This window comes from Tiliqua scincoides, chromosome 10 (assembly GCF_035046505.1).
Source record: "Tiliqua scincoides isolate rTilSci1 chromosome 10, rTilSci1.hap2, whole genome shotgun sequence".
In the NCBI taxonomy this organism is placed as follows: Eukaryota; Metazoa; Chordata; class Lepidosauria; order Squamata; family Scincidae; genus Tiliqua; species Tiliqua scincoides.
Window position 1 is genome coordinate 9,511,677 of NC_089830.1, and position 19,741 is coordinate 9,531,417.

Here is a 19,741-nt window from a genome sequence, read left to right on the forward strand (position 1 = left end):
AATCCTTGCAGAGAGAACGGGAAAATCTTGGATTTGCCACAAACTTTATTCTTTCCTTTCCAGCATCCTTCCTCCGTGTTTTAGATCCTGCCGCTTCCTTTTTTGATGCCTGTCCTTTTTGCTCTCCTGCAGATGAGTGGCAGTATGATGAGTGTCTTTAGCGACAACGATATCGGGAACGTGGAAGTCCGAGGCTCTGTCCAGTTCTCTCTGTATTTTGACTCCCGGAAGAAGGAATTGCGCATTCAAGTCATTCAGTGCCGAGACCTTGCAGAGGCCAAGAAGCAGCGGTCGGACCCGTGAGTTTGGGGTTGGGGCCCCAACCTCTTCCCGGTCGCCTGTCGGCTTCTGTTCCCTTCCACGTGTCTGTCCAAATAGCACAAGTGTTGTGGCTTTATTACTCTTCAGACAGAAGTTCCTCCAAGCCTTGGAGTCCAAGGACTTTTGAGAGACTTCTGACAGCCAATCGCACAGGTCTACAAAAAATTTTTTTAACTTGCCAAGTATGTTTGAACAAATTTAGGATATTTTTGGGGTTCCTAAATCAAAAAATAGCATCCATTTTGCCCGATTTGCTATTGTTTGGGGGAACAGCATGGCTGCCTTATATGCACATTCAAGCAGTTTCCTCGTGAGGAAACCATGGCATCAGCTTCCTTATGAGGAAGCTGCTTGAATCGACATATAAGATACCATTCCCCCCAAACTAGAGACCATCAGGCAAAACCATTTTTGGATTCAGCACCCCAAATATACCCAAGTCTAACTTTTAAAACAACTGTCTAACTTTTAAAACAACAAAATGAGTGTTAGCCTGTGTAGTCAACCACAACTACATCCCACTGTGTGAGGATGTAGGATAAAGCCAGGAGCTGCCTTTATAGATCAGGAATTGGGCAGAAGTTTTTCAATGCCAGCCCTATAGCAAGAAATATTGTGGTGGTGGGCCCAGGGTTTAGCTTGGAGTCCTATGTCCTGCACATGAGGAAGAACCCAAATATAGATATTTGGATTAAAGGGAGGTGGTTTGGGGGTTAATATTGAGTAGATCATCTAAGCCCAATGTAAAAAGGCAAAGAAGTGAGTGTAGGCAAGGTGAACCTAGCAGCCCCGAACAGATGAGCTTGTGTGGAACCATGAAAGTGGGGGTAAGGGAAGAGGCAATATAGTTGGGAGAGAGAGAACTCTAAATGTGAGAACTAGGAGCTTGATGCTGAAAGGCACCAGGGAGGCAGTGCCATGATAGGGACACTAGTATAAAAGCCACTTTAATACTAATCTTAAATATGGTTTTCATGCTTTATTCTTGGGTTGTCTCCTCTTTGTCACTTTTTATTATTTATATAGCACCATCTCTGTGCGTGGCACTTTACTGAGCACAAAAGAAAAGTCTCTGCCCCACAGAGCTTACAAGCTGCAGAGCTTTTAGCTCAGCAGAAGCAACAGAGACATGGTCCGTATTGCCTTTGTGTCCCTTCTCTCTTGCTTTCAGGTATGTCAAAACCTACCTCCTTCCTGACAAATCCAATCACAGCAAAAGGAAAACTGCTGTCAAGAAGAAGAGCCTTGACCCCATCTTCAACGAGACCCTTAAGGTAAAGAAGAGGGAGTGGGAGAAAGAGCTGCAGTGCAATATCCTTACTGGCAAGTTATTTGGCTGGCGCAAATCTTGTGTCTTGCATGCAAGAGGCAATGTGCAAGTGGAAGGGACTTGTATTCAACTGGGAGGTTATACTCAAGCAAAGAATTGCATATGTCCTGGTGTTCCTTACGCCCAGTGTGGATGAACTGATCTATTTATCTACAATGTGTAACGTGCTTACTTTAATCTGAGGTCTGATTTAAGGGCCTTTAGGAAATGATTGGGCTAAAATATAATATAATAATATACAGTATTTATATACCGCCTTTTTTGGTCTTTATTCAAGACTTTATTCAAGGCGGTTTACATAGGCAGGCTTATTAAATCCACGCAGGGATTTTTACAAATTGAAAGAAGGTTCTTTCTTTCAAGAACCACTACATTCAAGGTGTTACACTCCGATCTGGCTTCACATTCTGGCCTCCATCCTCCCATGCTCCGAGCAGATGGAACAGCTCAGCTGCAGCTTGCCAGCTGCTTCAAGGTCGCACGGTGTCGGTGGCCTCGAACTGGCGACCTTGTGGATGTTAATCTTCAGGCAAATGGAGGCTCTACCCTCTAGACCAGACCTCCTGCCGAATATGATCTCCTCCTCTTAATTGGTTGGATTTGGTGAACTGAACTTCAAATTACGTGTACATACACATTGTTAGTTACTTATTGAGAACCTATAGGATTAGAATGAAAAGCGGGATTTTTTGAGCAAGAAGCCCCATGTTTATTTTGAGTTTTATTTTTGGCAAATGGTTTTTGGCAATGCAAAGATTCCTGATGGATGGATCTGAAAACTGAAGGGGTGGCAAGGGATGCTTTCTGCAACGTGGTGATAAGAGTGAAACATTCTGCAGGGCCATTGCTCATCGGGATCCATCTGTGTGCATCCTGGCACAAATCACTTGTTTCTGGCAAGTTCTTACCCCCCCCTCCACCATCTTCACTCTGCCCATCTCCCAATCTATGTCTGCAGTACAAGATTGAGAAGGCTGACCTCCTGGGCCGGATCCTGAACCTTTCTGTCTGGCACCACGACTCTCTGAGCCGAAACCTCTTCATGGGAGAGGTGGAGATTGCACTGAACACTTGGGACTGGAGCAATACAAGTCCGCAATGGTTCAACCTCCAGCCTAGGGTGAATATCCTCTGTGTTTAAACCTACTCTCTTTCTTTTTCTGGTTTCTTTTTTGCCTTCTTTCTCTCTTTTGTCTTCTCCCTGTTTAACCCATTACTGCCCAGCCCACAGGTGTACACATTTGATTCCTGTTGGGCAGATATGCAATGTTGGGCAGAAATGGCTTAATGCTTTCTAGCCTTCATGATGTGTTGTGAAAAGTGGAGGCCCGGGTGTGTGTGTGTAGATGTGTATATATTTGATGAGATGAGGTATACAATATGTGCAACAGCACTGGAGTTGCATGCCTCTTAGGGTGATGTTCATAGTTCCTTTTGTCCTCACAACAACCCTATGAGGTAGGTTAGGCTGGGCCAGTCACTCTCAGCCCAATGAAACTCACAGGGTTATTGTGAGGACAAAAGACGGGGAGGAACTATGTATACCACCCTGAGGAAGGGTGATATAAAAATGTGAAAAATCAATATTGTTGCATAGTGTCAGCAACAGGACCCCTTTGGGCCAAACCTGGTCCCCAGTGGGGTGCCCTTGGCCTGGCCACTGCCAACATAGAAGGCTACAAAAGAATTGGCATGGCGTTAATACATCTGTGGCAACAAGATTTGTAGACAGACCACTTCCAAGAGAGAAGAACTTGAGTTTTGGCCTCAGTGTCAAGATGGTCAGTGTGTCGTGAGATGAAAAGTGTTTGGATATTTTCTTATCCCTGCTGTCCCACCCTCCTTTGGCTGCATCTTCTTCTTGTTGACCCCTTTCTTTTCCCTCCCCATTGCAGACTTCAGTCGCTCCGGATGCTCTGTCCTGCCGCGGCTATCTCAATCTAGCCCTGAAGTTCATCCCGGCTGGTTCAGAAGGTGGGTCCTTCCTTCCTTCCATCACATCGCCTGGGTTTAAAAGCAGATGGGATTTTGATGCTTCCTACAAAACCTCTCAAAGATGCTGATCAGTTTGGCCTAGAGGCCCTTAATGGCCCCAGCTCTGGCAATCAGCTAACCCCCCCCCCCCACCAACCCCTGTGCTTTTCAGGGCTGGGGGCATCCCAATTTCCTTCTATCCTAATGTTGGTTGTGTAGGGTCCTGGATCGCGCTATTGTCCCTGGGTTCTGGGAGAGTAGTGCAAGTCAATGGTGCAAGTCAAGTCAAGTAGTGCAAGTCAATGGTGAACAGCAAAAAGTCTTAAATACAGTGCTGTTGATCTAATTATTTGTAATGTACATTTTAAACATGTAATTGGTATAAGGAATTGGTTTGCATGTTTGAAGTAGCTGGATCTGGCCATTAGTGGGATGAGCTATCGATGACCTGGGGAACTGGCCTCCAAGTTTGTCATCATTAAACACAGTTTTATTTGCAGGGGAAGGGCTTCCACCCACCGGTGAGCTCCACATCTGGGTGAAGGATGCACAAAACCTCATTCCACACCGGGGCGGTACGGCAGACTCCTGTGTTCAATGGTAAATGCCAGTCTCATTTAACTCTGTTGCAGGGGAGCCCAAGTTGTCAGAATAGATAGGGAGGGACAATGATTCAGATGCTGAGGGAGGGGAACACATGATATGTGTGTGAAGGAATTGCATGTTTGGAATGCATTTGGTGCAGAGCAGGGGAGTCCAAGTTTTTGGCAGGAGGGCCACATCATCTCTCTGACAGTGTCGGGGGCCAGGGGAAAAAAGAATTAATTTACATTTAAAATTTGAATAAATTTACATAAATTAATATACTAGAGGTGGAACTTATATGAATGAATGAAGGTCTTGCAATAGCTCAAGGCCTATAAAAGGCCTTGAACAAAGCAAGGCTGGCCTTTTCTTTGCTGCCGCTGCTGCATCACAGATGTGAAACAGCAAGCAGTGGAGGGAGCCCTCATCCCACAGATAATGCCAGAGGTCAAACAGTTGCCCTCATGCTGAGAGCAGTTGTGTTGGGCCAGTGTGGGTTCCTGCAAGTTTCCGGAGGGCCAGAGGCTCATTGGAGACTGGGATCTCCCTAAGGGCCGCATTGGGAGTCCTTGAGGGCCGCAAGTGGCCCCAGGGCTGGGGTTTGGGCACCCCTGGACTAGAGGATGTTTCACTAATGTGCTGTCTTTGAACAAGAATTGGGGGTGCAGTTTCCATTGCCATGCACCCATGCATAGCTGAAGTGGTTCAAATCTGAGGACTGTACCATAAAGCCTACTTAATATTTCAGTTGGCTCTCTAAACCAACATTCTGACAAGGATTAACAACCAAGAGTGATTCCAAGAGGCAGCAGGAAACATGCCCAGATAACCATTTTGAAAAATTGGTGATGCTTTTTTGGCATTTGGTGGTCCAGATATGCCAGGTGTGTGACTGTTCCAAATGACTGCTAGGAATTGATGTCTAGGGACAGTGTGTAGTCTCATGGCTGTCTTCATTCAGACACTGATAAGGTGTGTCCAGAAGGAAATAACATCTGTTTTCTCCACTTGACCTCACACTGGGCTGCTTTCTGTATCTGCAATATGGGAAGGGCCTCTTAAGCACGTACACCATCAGATGCCATCTTGAGATTTAATAACCGTGCATGAGGAGCATGGTAAGAAGGGGAATGATCCGCTGCTCGCATGCTTCTTGGAAGGCAGAGCATTGTGGCTTGCATTGGTGGCAGGTTGGAGGAATTTGCTGTCCCCTTTGATCTCTCACAATCTGCTGCTGCAGCAACCCCATGTCAGGTGGCCTCATGGATGGGCCGACTGTGAGCACCCCATACGAGAATTTCAAAAAAATTTTCTTTGGTGGTTGGCAACCTTCAGTCTCGAAAGTCTATGGTATAAGCCTACAGCACCTGGTATTCCCAAGCGGTCTCCCACCCAAGTGCTAACCAGGCCTGACCCTGCTTAGCTTCCGAGATCAGATGAGATCAGGCATGTGCAGGGTAACACTGATGTGTTCCAGGAGGAAATTATATGTCTCTTGCTAAGGGATGGAGGCTGGGAAAATTGATCCTTAGTCCCCACTTCTCGGCTTGTGCCTTCTGCTGGTTTTATGCCAGTGAATGGCCTGTTCTCATGGAATGCTTCCCATGTGTTGGTCTCCACCCTGCGTAGAGGCTGCAGGGTGGATAAGTCACGGCTTGCAGGATGCATTTATTGCCCCTACCGCTGCCCCTGCTAGCCAGCTCTCGTCTGGCTGGTCTTGATCAACACCAGCTCCAGCCTCCTGAAATCCCCCATTTGTAGCCATTTGGAGTAATGTCATCCAACCCCCTTCCCTCCCCAGATGTTCAGGCCTTGGTCTCCCAATGTCTGTTCTTGCAGCAGCTTTAACTGCTGTACAACACTCAGTTGTGCTTCCATCTGACCAGGGAATAGAGGGAAACTACATACATTCCAACCAATGCTTTTTTTTTTTTTTTTCCCCTACTGGACATTTTGTCCTTAGTGGCTCTGCCATGTGCCTTTGTCTTGCAATCACAATCTTAAAACACACTCCTGTAATAACCTTTATTAAGATCAAAACACAGAACCTTAGGCTTTGGAGTTCTCCAGACCGCTTTGAATTAGTGAGACTAATCAGCATGAGTCTAAGTGCCAGACAGGATCTCAGTTTGCACCCAGGGCTTCTGGGATGAAAAATGCCAGTAATGACTAGTCTTCCATGTTTAAGTATATACATTCCAACAAATATTCCCATTCAACCTCCAGCACTAATTGATGCATGCAGAAGTGAAATGGACAAGGTGGTAGTCTTTATATAAGTAAATCTAGGGAGTAATTTCACATGGTGCACTAAGTCAATAGCAGCCAAACTGGTGACCTAGTGGTTAGAGGGCATGTGAACCTGCCCGCCCTTCAGTAAAATCCATCTTAAGGTGGTAGAATCCCTCAGTTTCATGATCCCTTGGCCGGGAGGACTTAGTGCAGTACATTCTGCAAGGTACAAAAAAATTGCACACACAAAATACAAAAAAAATGGCAGGTTAACATGCCTGCTCCATTAAGAAAAATTCAAAAACTTCTATTACAAAACTTTTTTGTACACTTGCCCCCGTTACAAGGGAACCACTTTATAGAGAACAGCTTTTCCTTTTACTGTGGGTGCAGGCATACCTCCTTGCAAACAGAAAGCCAGCATAGCAAGCAAAGATCTGGGATAGATTTGCTTTCCTCCCCAATGTGTTAGTTTTCTATTTGAAGGAGTTTGTTCGAGCGGGGGGGGGGGGCTGTATGCATAGGGGCATTCAAAACTAGTCTGTACCACCCACAGTTCGTTCCAACACCTTTCTCCCATTCATCCTTCTGCATGTGCAGACCAGGTCCTGTTTAATGCTATTTGCACAAACATTTCTTTGATAATTACTCCTGGGTTCAGCTGAGACCAAAAGGGAGGTTCCACCTGACTGAACAGACTTCCCTTCAAAGGACTTGGTTTACTCTGTACAAGCTTCCTAAAATTTACATGTAACATGAAGCAGAGGGGTTTTGAGGTCAGGAATGTGTTAACTCATGGACTGGATGTGAGCACACACAGGGGTGAGATGACCCCTCTGGTTCATCTCAGAAACATCCAGCTGCTTCATCCAGAGCCTTTGTCCCACTCTTCCTTCCAGCTACATTCTCCCCGATGACAGCAAATCAAGCCGTCAGAAGACCCGCATTGCAAAGAAGAGCCTCAGCCCCACGTTCAATCACACCATGGTCTATGATGGCTTCCAGGTCTCAGATTTGGCTGAAGCATGTGCTGAGTTCACCGTCTGGGACCACGACAAGTTCTCTAAGCAGCAGCTTGGGGGCATAAGGCTGAGCCTTGGTAGAGGTGAGATATCAAGGGCCTGGAGGGGAGTGAGTCTAGACTGGGGAAGGCATTCCCCAACTCTCTGAGAGGGATTGGCATGGCAGTCCCTGCCTTTAGAACTGTGGTTCCCAACCTTTAGGAGCCCGAGGACCACTGAGACAAAAATTGGAATTGGTGTGGACCACATGCAATCCAAGGCCTCTAAGAGGGATTTTAACAGGGCATACAATGTTTCTTTTGGGTCCTTTCCCAAAGGGGGAGAGGAGACGTGGGCAGAACAGGGGTGGAGAGTGGACAAAACAAGGCAGGGGGAGGGTGGCAATAGCAGGAAAACTATTTGGAGTCCAGGTCCACCTTGCTTCCCTATGTGGAGCCCAGGACTACCTGCCTACACAATATCAGCAGCTAGATAAAGTAATACAGAAAACCAAATATACTCTTAAGTCTCTAAGATTTTTTAAATAGAGAAAATCATTGCAGAAAGGCTCACATTTAGGCTCTCACTAGAATGGAAAGTGTCCTGGGTGTACCAAAACATACCTCTGCAGCAGCTGTAGTTCCACAGCTGTCTTTGAAACACTCCTTCATAGTAAGCAGCTCCACCAGCCAAAGAGCTACTGTAGCACGCCAGTTTCTCCCAGATTTGACAGTGTTCAGGAGTGTCAGGTATGCATTATTCCTTGGCCCAGCACATATGACAGCTACAGCTGCCTTACACACAGCATCCCATGTGGGCAGCAAGTCTGGGTGAGATTGAAAAACATAAGATCCCAGGAAATTTCTGGGGGCCCTCCTTTGGCTCCTGGGCCCTCTTTTTGACCATGGGCCCAGGTGCAAGTTATCCCCTGTACCCCTGCATGCAACCATCACCCTTCACACAAAAAATACAACTAAATTTGTAATAATTACAGGATATGTATTATTTATAGTGAAGATTTGTGGATTGCTGCTTTTGTTGCTGGCTGGCTGTGGGAAGTTCATTCTCTGCCCTTTCTGGTGATCCATGTGGGAGCACACTGAAAGTAATCAAAGGCACTCTTCTTTTCCTGAGATTTCGAGGACCACTTCTTAGGGTTGGGAACCAGTGCTTTAGAACAGGGGTGTCCAAACATTTTGGCAGGAGGACCACATCATCTCTCTGACACTGTGTCAGGGGCCGGGGGGGGGGAATAATTAATTTACATTTAAAATTTGAATAAATTTACATAAATGAATTTATTAGAGATGGAACTTAGATGAATGAATAAAGGTCTTGCAATAATTCAAGGCCTATAAACGGCTTTGCACAAAGCAAGGCTAGCCTTTCCTTCGCTGCCACTGCTGCATCACAGACAGGAAACAGCAAGTAGTGGAGGGAGCCCTCATCCCACAGCTCAGGTGAGAGGTTGAACAGTCGTCCTCATGCTGAGAGCAGTTGCATTGGGCCAGCATGGGCTCTAGCAAGTCTCCGGAGGGCCAGAGGCTCACTGGAGACTGGGAGGGCCAGATTGGATGCCCCTGGGGGCCGCAAGTGGCCCCCGGGCCGGGGATTGGGCACCTTGCTTTAGAAGAAGTGATGCACATTGGCTTGTTCATTTCAAAGCACATTAGCTTGTTCATTTGTTTTGTCCTGAGCAAGATATGTGTGTCTGTATGCACACATGTGAAATTTTGGCTGCAATCCTATCTATGCTTGCTTGGGATTAAGTTCCATTACATTTAGAAGGACTTCTGCAAATAAACATGCATAGGATCAAGGTGCTGGATATTATTCTGCAAGGTGTGGGATAGGAGAAGTTCCCTTATGTTGAACTTACTTCCTGAAACATGGAGTAAATGAAAGTCAAGTCAAGGGGGAGTGTTGTGTTGTTTTTCCTGCCTCCAGTCTTCATCTCATTAAAAATAAACTCCTTTTCTTTCTATCTCCTCCCCACACCCCCAAGCTGTAGTTCTGGGCAAAGAAGCCTCATTTTTATTTTAGGTGAAGGGAAAAAAGTCTTCCCTGCCCTCTTCTGAGAAACTGAACTGCATAAACATCTGGAGGGGAGGAGCTCTTTTCCTTGGAAGTGGCTTCACTTACAAAGTAAATAAGCTCCTCTGTGCCAAATGTGTGTTGCAGGGCTAGAAGAGAACATGGCTAGGGGCCAGAAGGGGAGAGCCAGGTTAGCTCTTCAGGTGCCTTCATAATATTTACAATTGAGTTAGTTTTTGTGCACTTTGCAGGGAGGGTTGCAGTTGTTATCATCGTCCCTGCCCCCAACATTCCCAATTATTGCTGCAATTAGTCTTAGGGGGTTCTGTGTGGAAATCATTAAATAGAATGGTGTGGTAATTGCATGTTGTTGATGAACTCTAAACTAATAATGTTAAGTCTTTTAAAAGCATGCCTTGGGGTAGCTGTTTCAGACTTGGTTTTCACATGCACCTCTGTCATCAGGAGAGCGAGAAACCCATTAGGAAAATAAATACCAGATCTCTCCAGAAAATGAAGAGTTCCATGTCCACAGCACAGTAGAAGAGGGATGGCTCTGCTGTGTAGCCAGCTGCAGTCTGTATCTTCTCCCACTTCTAACGAGACTTGTTCGCATTCCTTTCCAAGAGTCTGCCTTCATGTTACATTCTTGTGACAAGCACCCACATGTAAGCTAGGCTGTTGAGCATGTTTGTAGAGCCACTCCCTGCTTGTCTCTAGTGGCTAACTTTCCCTGCTCTTCCCTGTGCACCCCCTAGGGAAAGTATTATTATTATTAACAGTATTTATATACCGCTTTTCAACAAAGAGTTCACAAAGCAGTTTATGTAGCTGCTAAGGAGAACTATGATGAACAACTAATGAGAAAAGCAAGCTCATAAGAACATAAGCCCTGCTGGATCAGGCCAAAGGTCCATGTAGTCCAGCTTCCTGTATCTCACAGTGGCCCATCAAATGTCCCAGGGAGCACACAAGACAACAGACACAACCTACGTCCCGGTGCCCCCCCCCCTGCATCTGGCAATCGGAGGCAGTCTGCCTCTAAAACCAAGAGCTTGCACATACCTACTATGATTTGTAACTTTTCCTCCAGAAATTTGTCCAATCCCTTCTTAGAGGCATCCAGGCAAGAGGGGATTGGATTCAAACATACCAAGAATAGGTCCAACTTTCAAGATGGCAAAATGTGTATAGGCCTATATAATATGATCATTATATTTACACTCTACTTTCCAGACAAGATTGGCTCCAAAAAGCAGCTTTTAATTAAAATCACAATATTGCACACACATGCACACCCTATGTGCACGGCCTAGAGCAGAGAAGGGGGAATGTTGGCAGCTCGCTGTTAGCTTCATGTGGTTTTTCTCCTCTTATTTCTTGTATTTTGACCTCTCCACCCAGCTAATTTATTCCTTCTGAGCATTTTAATTTAAAGCTAGTGAGCTTAACAGCATTTTAAAAACCAAAATCCAGTACGACAACTGCACACAAAGCTGGTCTTTTTCCATCTAATGAGAGTGTCACTAAATGGTTCTGTAATGAGCAGCCAGGCTCTGATGGTACAGGTCAAAAGGTAATGTGTGTTTTGATGTCCAGCCCTGTACATTGTGGGACCCATAACTGCCTTGGTTTCAAAATATACCTGGGTGGCAATACCAAAGATTGCTCAGCCACCGCTATGGCCTTTTTGTTTCCACACAGGGAAGAGCTATGGTATGCCGGTTCAATGGATGGATTCGACGGAGGAAGAACAACACATCTGGGAGACAGTGTTCAGGCAGACTGGACAGTGGGTGGAAGCTGGACTCCCTCTCAGGACCAACCTGACCCCTAGGACTTAACCCCATACTTGGTGGGGTGATTGGAGGAAGCACCATCTCTGCAGGGGAGAGCTGTTGGATATGACCTGAATAGTTCCCAAGGCCTCACTGCAGCAGCAGAGGTTTTGAAGGACTCAGTACCAGCTCTATTCCACCCTGCCTGGGTGGTCCAGCCACACTTGGATAGTGCTATTGCTGCTGTCACCAGCCTACAGACTTGCAGGCCACCTGCTTTCACAAAGGAGAGGTGAGCACATCAGACTGCTAGAGGAGAGGCCTTTCTCAAAGGCCTTGTGCTGTCATGATTTCAACAGCTACTGTTGATCAGAAAACATGCCATATACAGCTCTTTGTCCTTTGTGCCCTTTGTCTACCCAGTCTTTTTTTGTACATCAATGACACAAATAGCTTACTCCCTTGTATTAGTTCCTTCACTTCGGTGCATGGTATCTCCATTTTTGCTGGTAAACAGAGAAACCAAACACCCTCATCAGCTCACTCCTGTTCCTGCTGGACCACAAAACTTACAAATGGTAAGTCCTTTTGAACCACTGATGGTTGGAGGTGTGTTTTTTTGTTTCCTCTGCTCTGTGGTGACTACAGTATTGAGACTGTGCTTCACAACCCTGAAAGGCGGCGAGGCAGGCAAGGATCTTCTGCTGCTGATTAAAGGAGCCATCTCACTTGCAGCAGTATAGAGTCGTTCAGAATTGCATTGTCTTCTGCTGAAATTCCAACCAGTGGAGCAAAATCACCCCTTCTTTTCCCTAGGAGCCATCTGGAAGGGGCCTTTCCCTGTCTGAAAGCTTGAAAAGCAAAGGGCTAGATCACACTGAGGCAATCAATGCAGTCCTGTTAAGTTTCTTTTACAGTTCGGCAGGAGGTAATCCATATAACCCAGAGCCTTGGCCTTTTCCAAGCAGATCAAGGGATTGCATTGATCTTGTTCTCACTCCGCTCCATGTTGTAGCTGCTGGCCAAGAGTCTGCCGGTGCTCTAAAATGGCTCTCCAGATGCGGCACACCATCCCCCCTCTGCCAACAGGAGATAAAGAACATAAATCAACTGGTGGGTAGGCTGTGTTGGCCTTGTGATGCCACCTATAAGGGAATGATGCTCACAGCTGCTCACCAGGAAAGACTTCTAAAAACTGGACCATTTGGGACTCAACTGGGAGTGACACAGCTGCTTTGCTGGCTAGTTAAAGAACTGAAACTGTTTTAGCCCATCAGCTGCAGCCTCTTGAATAATTTCCATTACTTGTTTTGTAATGTTATGAGGTAGCCATTGGCTTCTAGTTCCCAGGAAAGGGCGATGCTGAAGCCACAAACATACAGATTCAGGCAATTGTCGAGTATGCACCCCAAATAAACTGTAGCTTGCTTAAAATTTATCTCTGTCTGCAGGGGTTTGGCTGCTTTGTTGTGATGGGCAAGGCTTTGAAGGGTAGTAAGGATTTGAGATCCTCCCCATAGAGAACACTGAAACACACAATTGTTTTATTGGGTCTGATAAAGGTCCCTTTGAACCAGCATTCTGTTCCAAACAGCCACCAGCCAAACTCCTCTGGAAAACTGACCAGCAAGGCAACATCCCTACCCTGTTAGCTCCCAGCATATGGTATACAGCAGGGATTTTGAAACTTTTTAGTAAGAGGCCCACATCATCTCTCTGACACTGTGTTGGGGACCAAGAAAAATAATTTACATTTCAAATTTGAATATATTTACACAAATTTACATAAATGAATGTATTAGAATATAATATAAATATATTAATATATTGTAATACATTATATGACTGAATGGAGGTCTTGCAATAGCTCAAGGCCTTGCACAAAGCATGGCTGGTCTTTCCTTCGCTGCTGCTGCTGCATCACAGACATGAAACAGCAAGTAGTGGAGGGAGCCCTTGAATGGCAGCTCACGTGAGAGGTCAAACAGTCACCCTCATTGTATAGGGCCAGGGCGGGTTCCAAAAAGTCTCTGGCGGGCCAGAGGCTCATTGGAGACTTGGGATCCCCATGGGGCAGATTGAGAGTCCCCAAGGGCTGCAAATGGCCCCTGGGCCAGGGTTTGGGTACCCCTGGTATATAGAAATGCACTAGCTCGGAATACAGAGGACCCATACAAATCCTTCACAACCATGAATAATCTTTTAAGTTAGATGTGCATGTTTCCCTGCCCACACATGGGGGTGGATCAGGTTGGAGGAAAGGTACTTTTTACCTGATGCATGTGTACTGGAGGTCATCAGGGGTAGCATAGGTTAGTAGGGCAGGCAAGGTGAAACCGTGGTATGACAGCTGGGAAGAAAGGTTAAGATGCATTTGTTACTGTTGGATGTTGCGGCTTCTCCTATTGGGGGACACAGGGTTGAAAAACTGGACATGACCCCTGTGCCTACTTCTCTCAACTTCTCTTTTTGTGGCGCTAGGCTTGGACCGGTCCTCAACTACAGAATGTGATTCCTGGGCAAACAAAGGAGGAGGGAGAATTGAGCACTGCTCTGATTATCAAATTGAGCAGGCCACAGTTCCAAGTAGTGGCTGCACTGACACAGTGTTTGGAGGAAGAAATTGGTGCAGGCTGGACAGAGGCAGCCAAGTATAGCTAAGGCTGCATTCAGAAATACAGCCCTCTTCAGCTGGATATGATGCTTGCAAATGGGTGAAGAATCCTGGCAGGTTCAAGTCCTCCCACATATATTATTTCCACCTTTACCCTTTAAGGGCTTGGCATCACAGCTGGATTAGGAGTATTACTCTTTCTTAAAGGGGACATGGCTCAGACAAAGTAGTTCTGTTTCATACAAAAGTCACTTCTAGGTTATCCTGGCCTTTCTTCTCCACCCCAGTTTAGCAGACTTTAAGGCTTAAGGGCTGAACTAGACTTTCTACAGCCAGGAGTGGATGCTTGTACCAAAAAGGAGGTGACCAACCGTTGAAATTGTGTCTTTATCAGCCCCAAGCTTCTCTAACCACTCAACCAGGAGAGGGTCTGCAGCTTCATCCTCATTCCTGCAGGCTCTAAGTGGAGAAGGGACTTCTGGACAAACAGAGGAAAGGAGGGGGAAGAGATTAGAGGATTTTCCTTTTATGACAGTGTTAAATCCACTCAGCATGACCTCACAATCGCTTGCTTTCAGATGACATACGCCTTGTGAGTCCCAAGGACACAACTAGAACCCATGGGTTGAAACTACTAGGAAGTAGGTTTAGGCTAGATGCAAGAAGAAATTCTATCAGTAAGATCTGTCTGGCACTGGAACAGTCTGCCTAGTGTCAAGCAGAGGCTAGCTGGTCACCTGTCCAGGAAGCTGCAGCAGTTGTCTACACAAGAGGCAGCTGAATTAGATGGCTGTCCAAGGTCCCTTCCAATGCTAACATTCTATGATTCTGAAAGAATGAAGAGAGAAACCACCTCAAAAGTACATAGAGGGTAGTTTTCTGGTCTTAAAGTTTAACCCGTGGTGATGCTTGAACTTTTTTAAGTCTCCTCATCATTCTTGCATTAGGTGCCCTCCCGTCTTGCTACCTTTTGGTTTTAATTCCACTCTTACTGAAGAGTGGCAAACTCCACTCTTCAGAAATAAACTGGGACAGTGGGTTGGGGCTGCAATTCAGAATGTGTTAGGAGAGTTAGAACAGACAAAAGAAAATATTTCTTTATCCAGCATGTAATTAGTCTGTGGAACTCCTTGCCAAAGGAAGTAGTGATGGCATCTTACCTAGATGCCTTTAAGGGGGGATTGGACAAATTTCTGGAGGAAAAGTTCAATACAGGTTACAAGTCATAGTAGGTAAGTGCAAGCTCTTGGTTTTAGAGGCAGGCTGCCTCTGATTGCCAGATGCAGGGGGAGGGCACTGGGATGCAGGCTGGGATGCAGGCTGTGTCTGTTGTCTTGTGTGGGCCATTTGGTGGGCCACTGTGAGATACAGGAAGCTGGACTAGATGGGCCATTGGCCTGATCCAGCAGGGCTCTTCTTATGTTCTTAATGTCTCCATTTAGCTGGAATAAGAGAAGTTCTGCAAATCTGTATTAATTGTATTGTTTTAAAAAAATGGGGTGGGGGAGCCATTTGTGCCACCTTGAAATAAAGATGGGATTAAAACTAGTAAGTCACATTTTAATTCATTGATCATAGAATATGCCCATCTTTGAGTAAACTGTATATCAACATCCTTCCAGTTGCAGCGGCCTCACCTGTTAGCTTTGGCCTTCTCAGAACCCAGGCATCCTGTTCTAGCCTTGGCAGTGCGTCCTGCAGGAGTCGCTGGATTTCAAGCTCTTTCTTGATCAGTTCCCACTGCAGCCTGGCATGGAGACAAAGTCAGAGGATTAATTTGCTACTGGTGCAGCTGTAGAGAGCCAGTGTGATTTAGGGGACACTGTGGTAAGTATTAGACCAGTGTTTTTCAAACTCTCAGGGAGTTTGCTAAGGGGTTTGGCTGGACTTATCAGAGCCTCCTGCAGCCTTCCAGGGTTGCCGGGAGCTCTGCGCGAGCACCTGCAGCGCTCCCCAGGTCTTCAGAAATGAAAGCAGAGCATCTCCAACAGGTGCTTGTGGAGCCTCTGCTTGAATAACTTGCTCTGAACTCCCTGGAAGAAGGCTGGGATCATCCAGAAATAAGGAGATGCTACCATGGAACTGGGTGCTATTTTTGCATGGAACCATAAAGTTTCCCCAAGCAGTATACACAATGTAGTTGAGGGAAGCTCAGTGTCATCATCCCTCTCTTGGTCAGGTGTACTCTGGAACAATGTCTACATGCTTGCCATGCAAAGGGTGGTGGTTGAGTGGGCAATGGATGGCTCAAGTGGGCAATGGATGACTCTATAGGAGGCTGTCTTCACAGAATCAATCTTACCACTAAAGTAAGTCCAATATAGATGGCCAGTTACACATTTGAGAATGGCCTGCAATCATGCATTGTCTCAATGGGTTTGCATTTGAATGAGTCAACTGCCCATTGAGCAATACAGGTAGCCCCCCCCCCATATCCCCAGTTTCATTTCTCCGCAGATCCATTCTCCTGTCATTAAGCCATTTTCTGCCCAACATTGCATATATGCAACAGGGAGCATCTGTGGGCTGAACAAAAATGGGTTAACTTTGTTTTTAGCCAAACCGCTTAGTGCCAAGGATGAACATGTCTTGCTTTTACTGGTCGCTATACTCATGAAGCTTATAGACAGGCAAGCAGGCACGAAGCCTGCAAGCTACTGGGGATGACTCAAAGAACGTTAACAGGAAGCAGGAAGCTTCCTATATCTACGGGTGTACGCCTGTACTGTGTTGGGATGCTGGGGCTCAAGGGGACTGGAAGTCGCCTCCTCTACCCTAGAAAGAACTGGTCAAGGCTAGATAGCGAAGGTGATAAGTGAAATGCACTTTTTCTTCCATTGGTATGAGACAATTCAGGGACTGAGCTCTGGTGCTGAAAGCAGATTGCTGGGCTGAGTCCTAAACAGTGATGTGTAAATCTGAAAGGCTCTCTACACTGCAGGTGGAGTTCAGCGAAAAAGTCAGGAAGGGGCTGCAGCACAGTGGGAGAGCACCTAATTTGCAATTTGAAGGTCTGATGTTCAATTCATATCATCTCCATTTAGACGGACTGGGAAAGTCCCTTGTCTGAAGCTCAGGAGCTGCTGCTGTCAGTAAACAAAAGTGAGTTGAATAAGGGAATGACCTGACTCTATAGGAGGCAGCTCCAGATCTTCAAGGTGCAGGACTGTTCTTGGAACCCCAATGGTTCTGTTGCATCCTACTGGAACCCTCAACCCATCAGAGGAAATACAGAGTGGGTTTACCTTCTAGTCTCCACCCGCAGGTGATTAAGCTCGGCCATGAAAGGCACGTTGCCTTTCGGTGGATGCTGGGAGTTCAGCCAACTGCTGGGGCCAGTACCAATTCCAGAGCTTGGTGTGTCTGTGCTGCCCTGGCTCTTCAGAGACTGCAGCTCCTCCTGCTGCAGGGGTGCCCCCTCTTCTTCCTTCTCGCTGCTCAGGCATCCATGACTTCCCCCGGGCGACAGCGGCTTCACCTTCAGTTCTGGCAATGCCAGAGATGACAAGATGAAAGGGGACAGGACAGTGTGCCCCAAAACCTGAACAAGAGGAGTCCCATGCCAAAATGTTGCAGTGAGCACAGTGGACTCAATGGAGAATGCTTTGGAATGGAGTAGAATTCTCAATGGAGAATTAGATTTCAGGACTGGGAGGGAGTCTCCTGTGTTGAACAGCCAGCCTTAGGCTTGTGCTCTCTCTCTCTCAATCTCTCTCTCAAATCTTTTCACTCTATATTTCTGATGAGTGTGTTCATTCATCCTTTCCTAGCCTCCTTTCTTTTTCCTTCACCAAAACTGCAGTCCTTTCAGTTGAAATTTAAAGCTGTTTTCTTCCCCCTTCCTGGCCCTCCCCATTCTAGAGCCTTCTGATGCCATCTAGGAATCCACATTGCATGGATAACCTGTGGATTCCTCAGGAAGCAATATTTTCAGGCTTTTTCTGTCTCCCTTAGTTGTCTTATAGATATAGAGCTGATCTCTGCAAACATTTGGAACTCAGCAAGTACTGAGTGACCTCCCTCTTCTTTGTGGGTGGTCCCACTTGTTCTACAAATCAACTGGCATGCAAGCAAAGGGGTGGTTAATAGAGGGAATGAGGATGCTGGAGTCAGGGTGGGGTCTACCATGCAGCTCCAGGTTTTGTCCACAGCATCTCCAGCTAAAGATGGTGTAAAAACCCTCAGTGCAGGACCCCAAGGCACGAGCACAATGCATTTGCTAACCTCAACCAACCTCACTTGTTTGCCAAGCAGACTCTGCATGCAGAAGTTCAGCTCCCCCCCCCCCCGCCTGAAGAATGAAGGGGCAGCCCTCTTCAGGCCATCAGTGATGAGTCAGTTTTGCACATGGAGAATCCCTCTTGGTGGTGTGTCAGAATCATGAAATGCCTTCCCTTTGAACACTTGTTCACAAATTCAGCCATTTTAGTGCCAAATGGAGTCTTTCCCCCCTTGGTAAATAGCAGCTATGGGGAGGGGGGGGAGTCCCAAACTCCCTGCTGTTGCCCAGTGGCTTTTTTTAAAAGCAAAATTAAGCTCATCAGTGCTAATTGTGGATTTAATGCCCTTAAGAGTCCCCAGTCTCACTTCTGTAGCCTCTTGTTATGTGGCATCCAACACCTCTGTTTCCCCCACTTCTTTCTCTGACAAACACATTCAGGCAGCCTGACCATGAAGCTGACTGAGGAGATCTCCTCAGGTGGTAGGCTGGCAGACGACGTGCACCTCTGCTGCTCCTCCTCCTTCCTGGTGTGGAAAAGGAAGTGTATGAGGAGGAGAATGGTGGGGTAGACCATCAAAGAAGCTCTAGCCCACCATTTTCCTCTCCTTTACAGTTCCTCTTCCTTTTCCAGTTCAGAAGTGGGAGAAGGAGCCGTGGAGACAATGGCAGGCATACTGCCGGTGTTCTGGGAAGTTTGGTCTGGTCCTGAAGGAGTTACATATTTTAAAAGGCATTGAACACATCTAAGGAAAGCATGCAACTTCTGAATCCAAGGTGATTCTAGACCTTGTGTGTCCAGGACCAAGCTCACCAACCTACCTGTCAGGAGAATGGTGAAGGTTGCCTGCACCGCCTGCCCCATGAGGTTATCCAGAGCGAACACCCAGTGTGGCTTGATTTGGTGCTTCCGCAGTGCCTGCTTCACCTGCGGACACATAAGTGAACACGCTGTGGTGAGCAAGGGTCAGCAACCTATGGCCTGCAAGCCTGATCTGGCCTGCCACCTAAAGTCACTTCGCCTGTGGGGCTCAGCTTGAGAGGCACACGGCAAATTGTTACTTGGTTTGTTGAGGCATGTGGTGATGACATCATCACCAAATGTCCAGTCCTTTCACTCAAAACGATTGCCGACCCCTGCTCTAGACATCCCATTCTTCAAATCAGACCCAAGTCAATACGACATGTAAACATAAAATAGAGCAATACTAAAACAAAAAACAACAAAGAAATCAAAGGTGGCGGCTCAATCAATGCTAATCTACAACAGATAAACCACAACTGTATCTAGATTCCCCTGTAAAAATTATAGGGACTAGGCAGAGCCCTACCTTTGCCATATAGGGGTATCTCTGGAGTGCTTGGCGATGGCACTGTTGTCATCACCAAGCTCCAGAGAGCTGTGAAGGAAGCTGTGCAGGGCTTTGATTCTAGCTATTCAGCTGCACAGCTTAGATGGAACAGTGACTGTATCAGGCAACCACTGCCATCCCAAAAGCAGAACAGAAAAGCCAAGACCACACAATGCCTGGAGAAGATTAAGGTAGGGGTCAACTGGGCCTCTGCTGGGAAGCCATGCCACAGAATTGATGCTGCCATCAAGAAGGACCTGCTCCTAGTGGCTTTCTAACCTGCCCCAGAAGGCAAAGAGGG

At 46.6% G+C, this 19,741-nt stretch overlaps 2 protein-coding genes and 1 pseudogene across 10 annotated transcripts in view; 1 reads left to right on the forward strand and 2 right to left on the reverse strand.

Annotated features, from left to right (window-relative positions):
* The window catches only part of SYTL1 (synaptotagmin like 1), a 42,114-nt gene extending 29,130 nt beyond the window's left edge, over positions 1-12,984 (forward strand). For all 5 annotated transcript variants that reach the window (XM_066638985.1, XM_066638984.1, XM_066638988.1 and 2 more), the window contains exons 9-15: positions 133-299; positions 1,493-1,595; positions 2,610-2,771; positions 3,547-3,625; positions 4,126-4,225; positions 7,342-7,547; positions 11,182-12,984. In XM_066638985.1, coding sequence (XP_066495082.1) covers positions 133-299; positions 1,493-1,595; positions 2,610-2,771; positions 3,547-3,625; positions 4,126-4,225; positions 7,342-7,547; positions 11,182-11,321 — 957 coding nt within the window. In that variant the 3' untranslated portion in view covers positions 11,322-12,984. The remainder of the gene's footprint in view (positions 1-132; positions 300-1,492; positions 1,596-2,609; positions 2,772-3,546; positions 3,626-4,125; positions 4,226-7,341; positions 7,548-11,181) is intronic.
* On the reverse strand, positions 5,566-5,684 carry LOC136661879 (5S ribosomal RNA; annotated as a pseudogene).
* MAP3K6 (mitogen-activated protein kinase kinase kinase 6) overlaps positions 11,076-19,741 on the reverse strand; it is a 67,376-nt gene continuing 58,710 nt past the window's right edge. For 2 of the 5 annotated variants that reach the window (XM_066638978.1, XM_066638983.1), the window contains 6 exons: positions 18,911-19,016; positions 17,115-17,355; positions 15,507-15,616; positions 14,241-14,347; positions 13,529-13,605; positions 11,076-12,334 (listed from right to left, as the gene is read on the reverse strand). In XM_066638978.1, coding sequence (XP_066495075.1) covers positions 12,250-12,334; positions 13,529-13,605; positions 14,241-14,347; positions 15,507-15,616; positions 17,115-17,355; positions 18,911-19,016 — 726 coding nt within the window. In that variant the 3' untranslated portion in view covers positions 11,076-12,249. Of the gene's footprint in view, positions 12,335-13,528; positions 13,606-14,240; positions 14,348-15,506; positions 15,617-17,114; positions 17,411-18,910; positions 19,017-19,741 lie in introns of those variants that run through there. The other 3 variants (XM_066638979.1, XM_066638982.1, XM_066638981.1) reach the window with 3 other exon arrangements.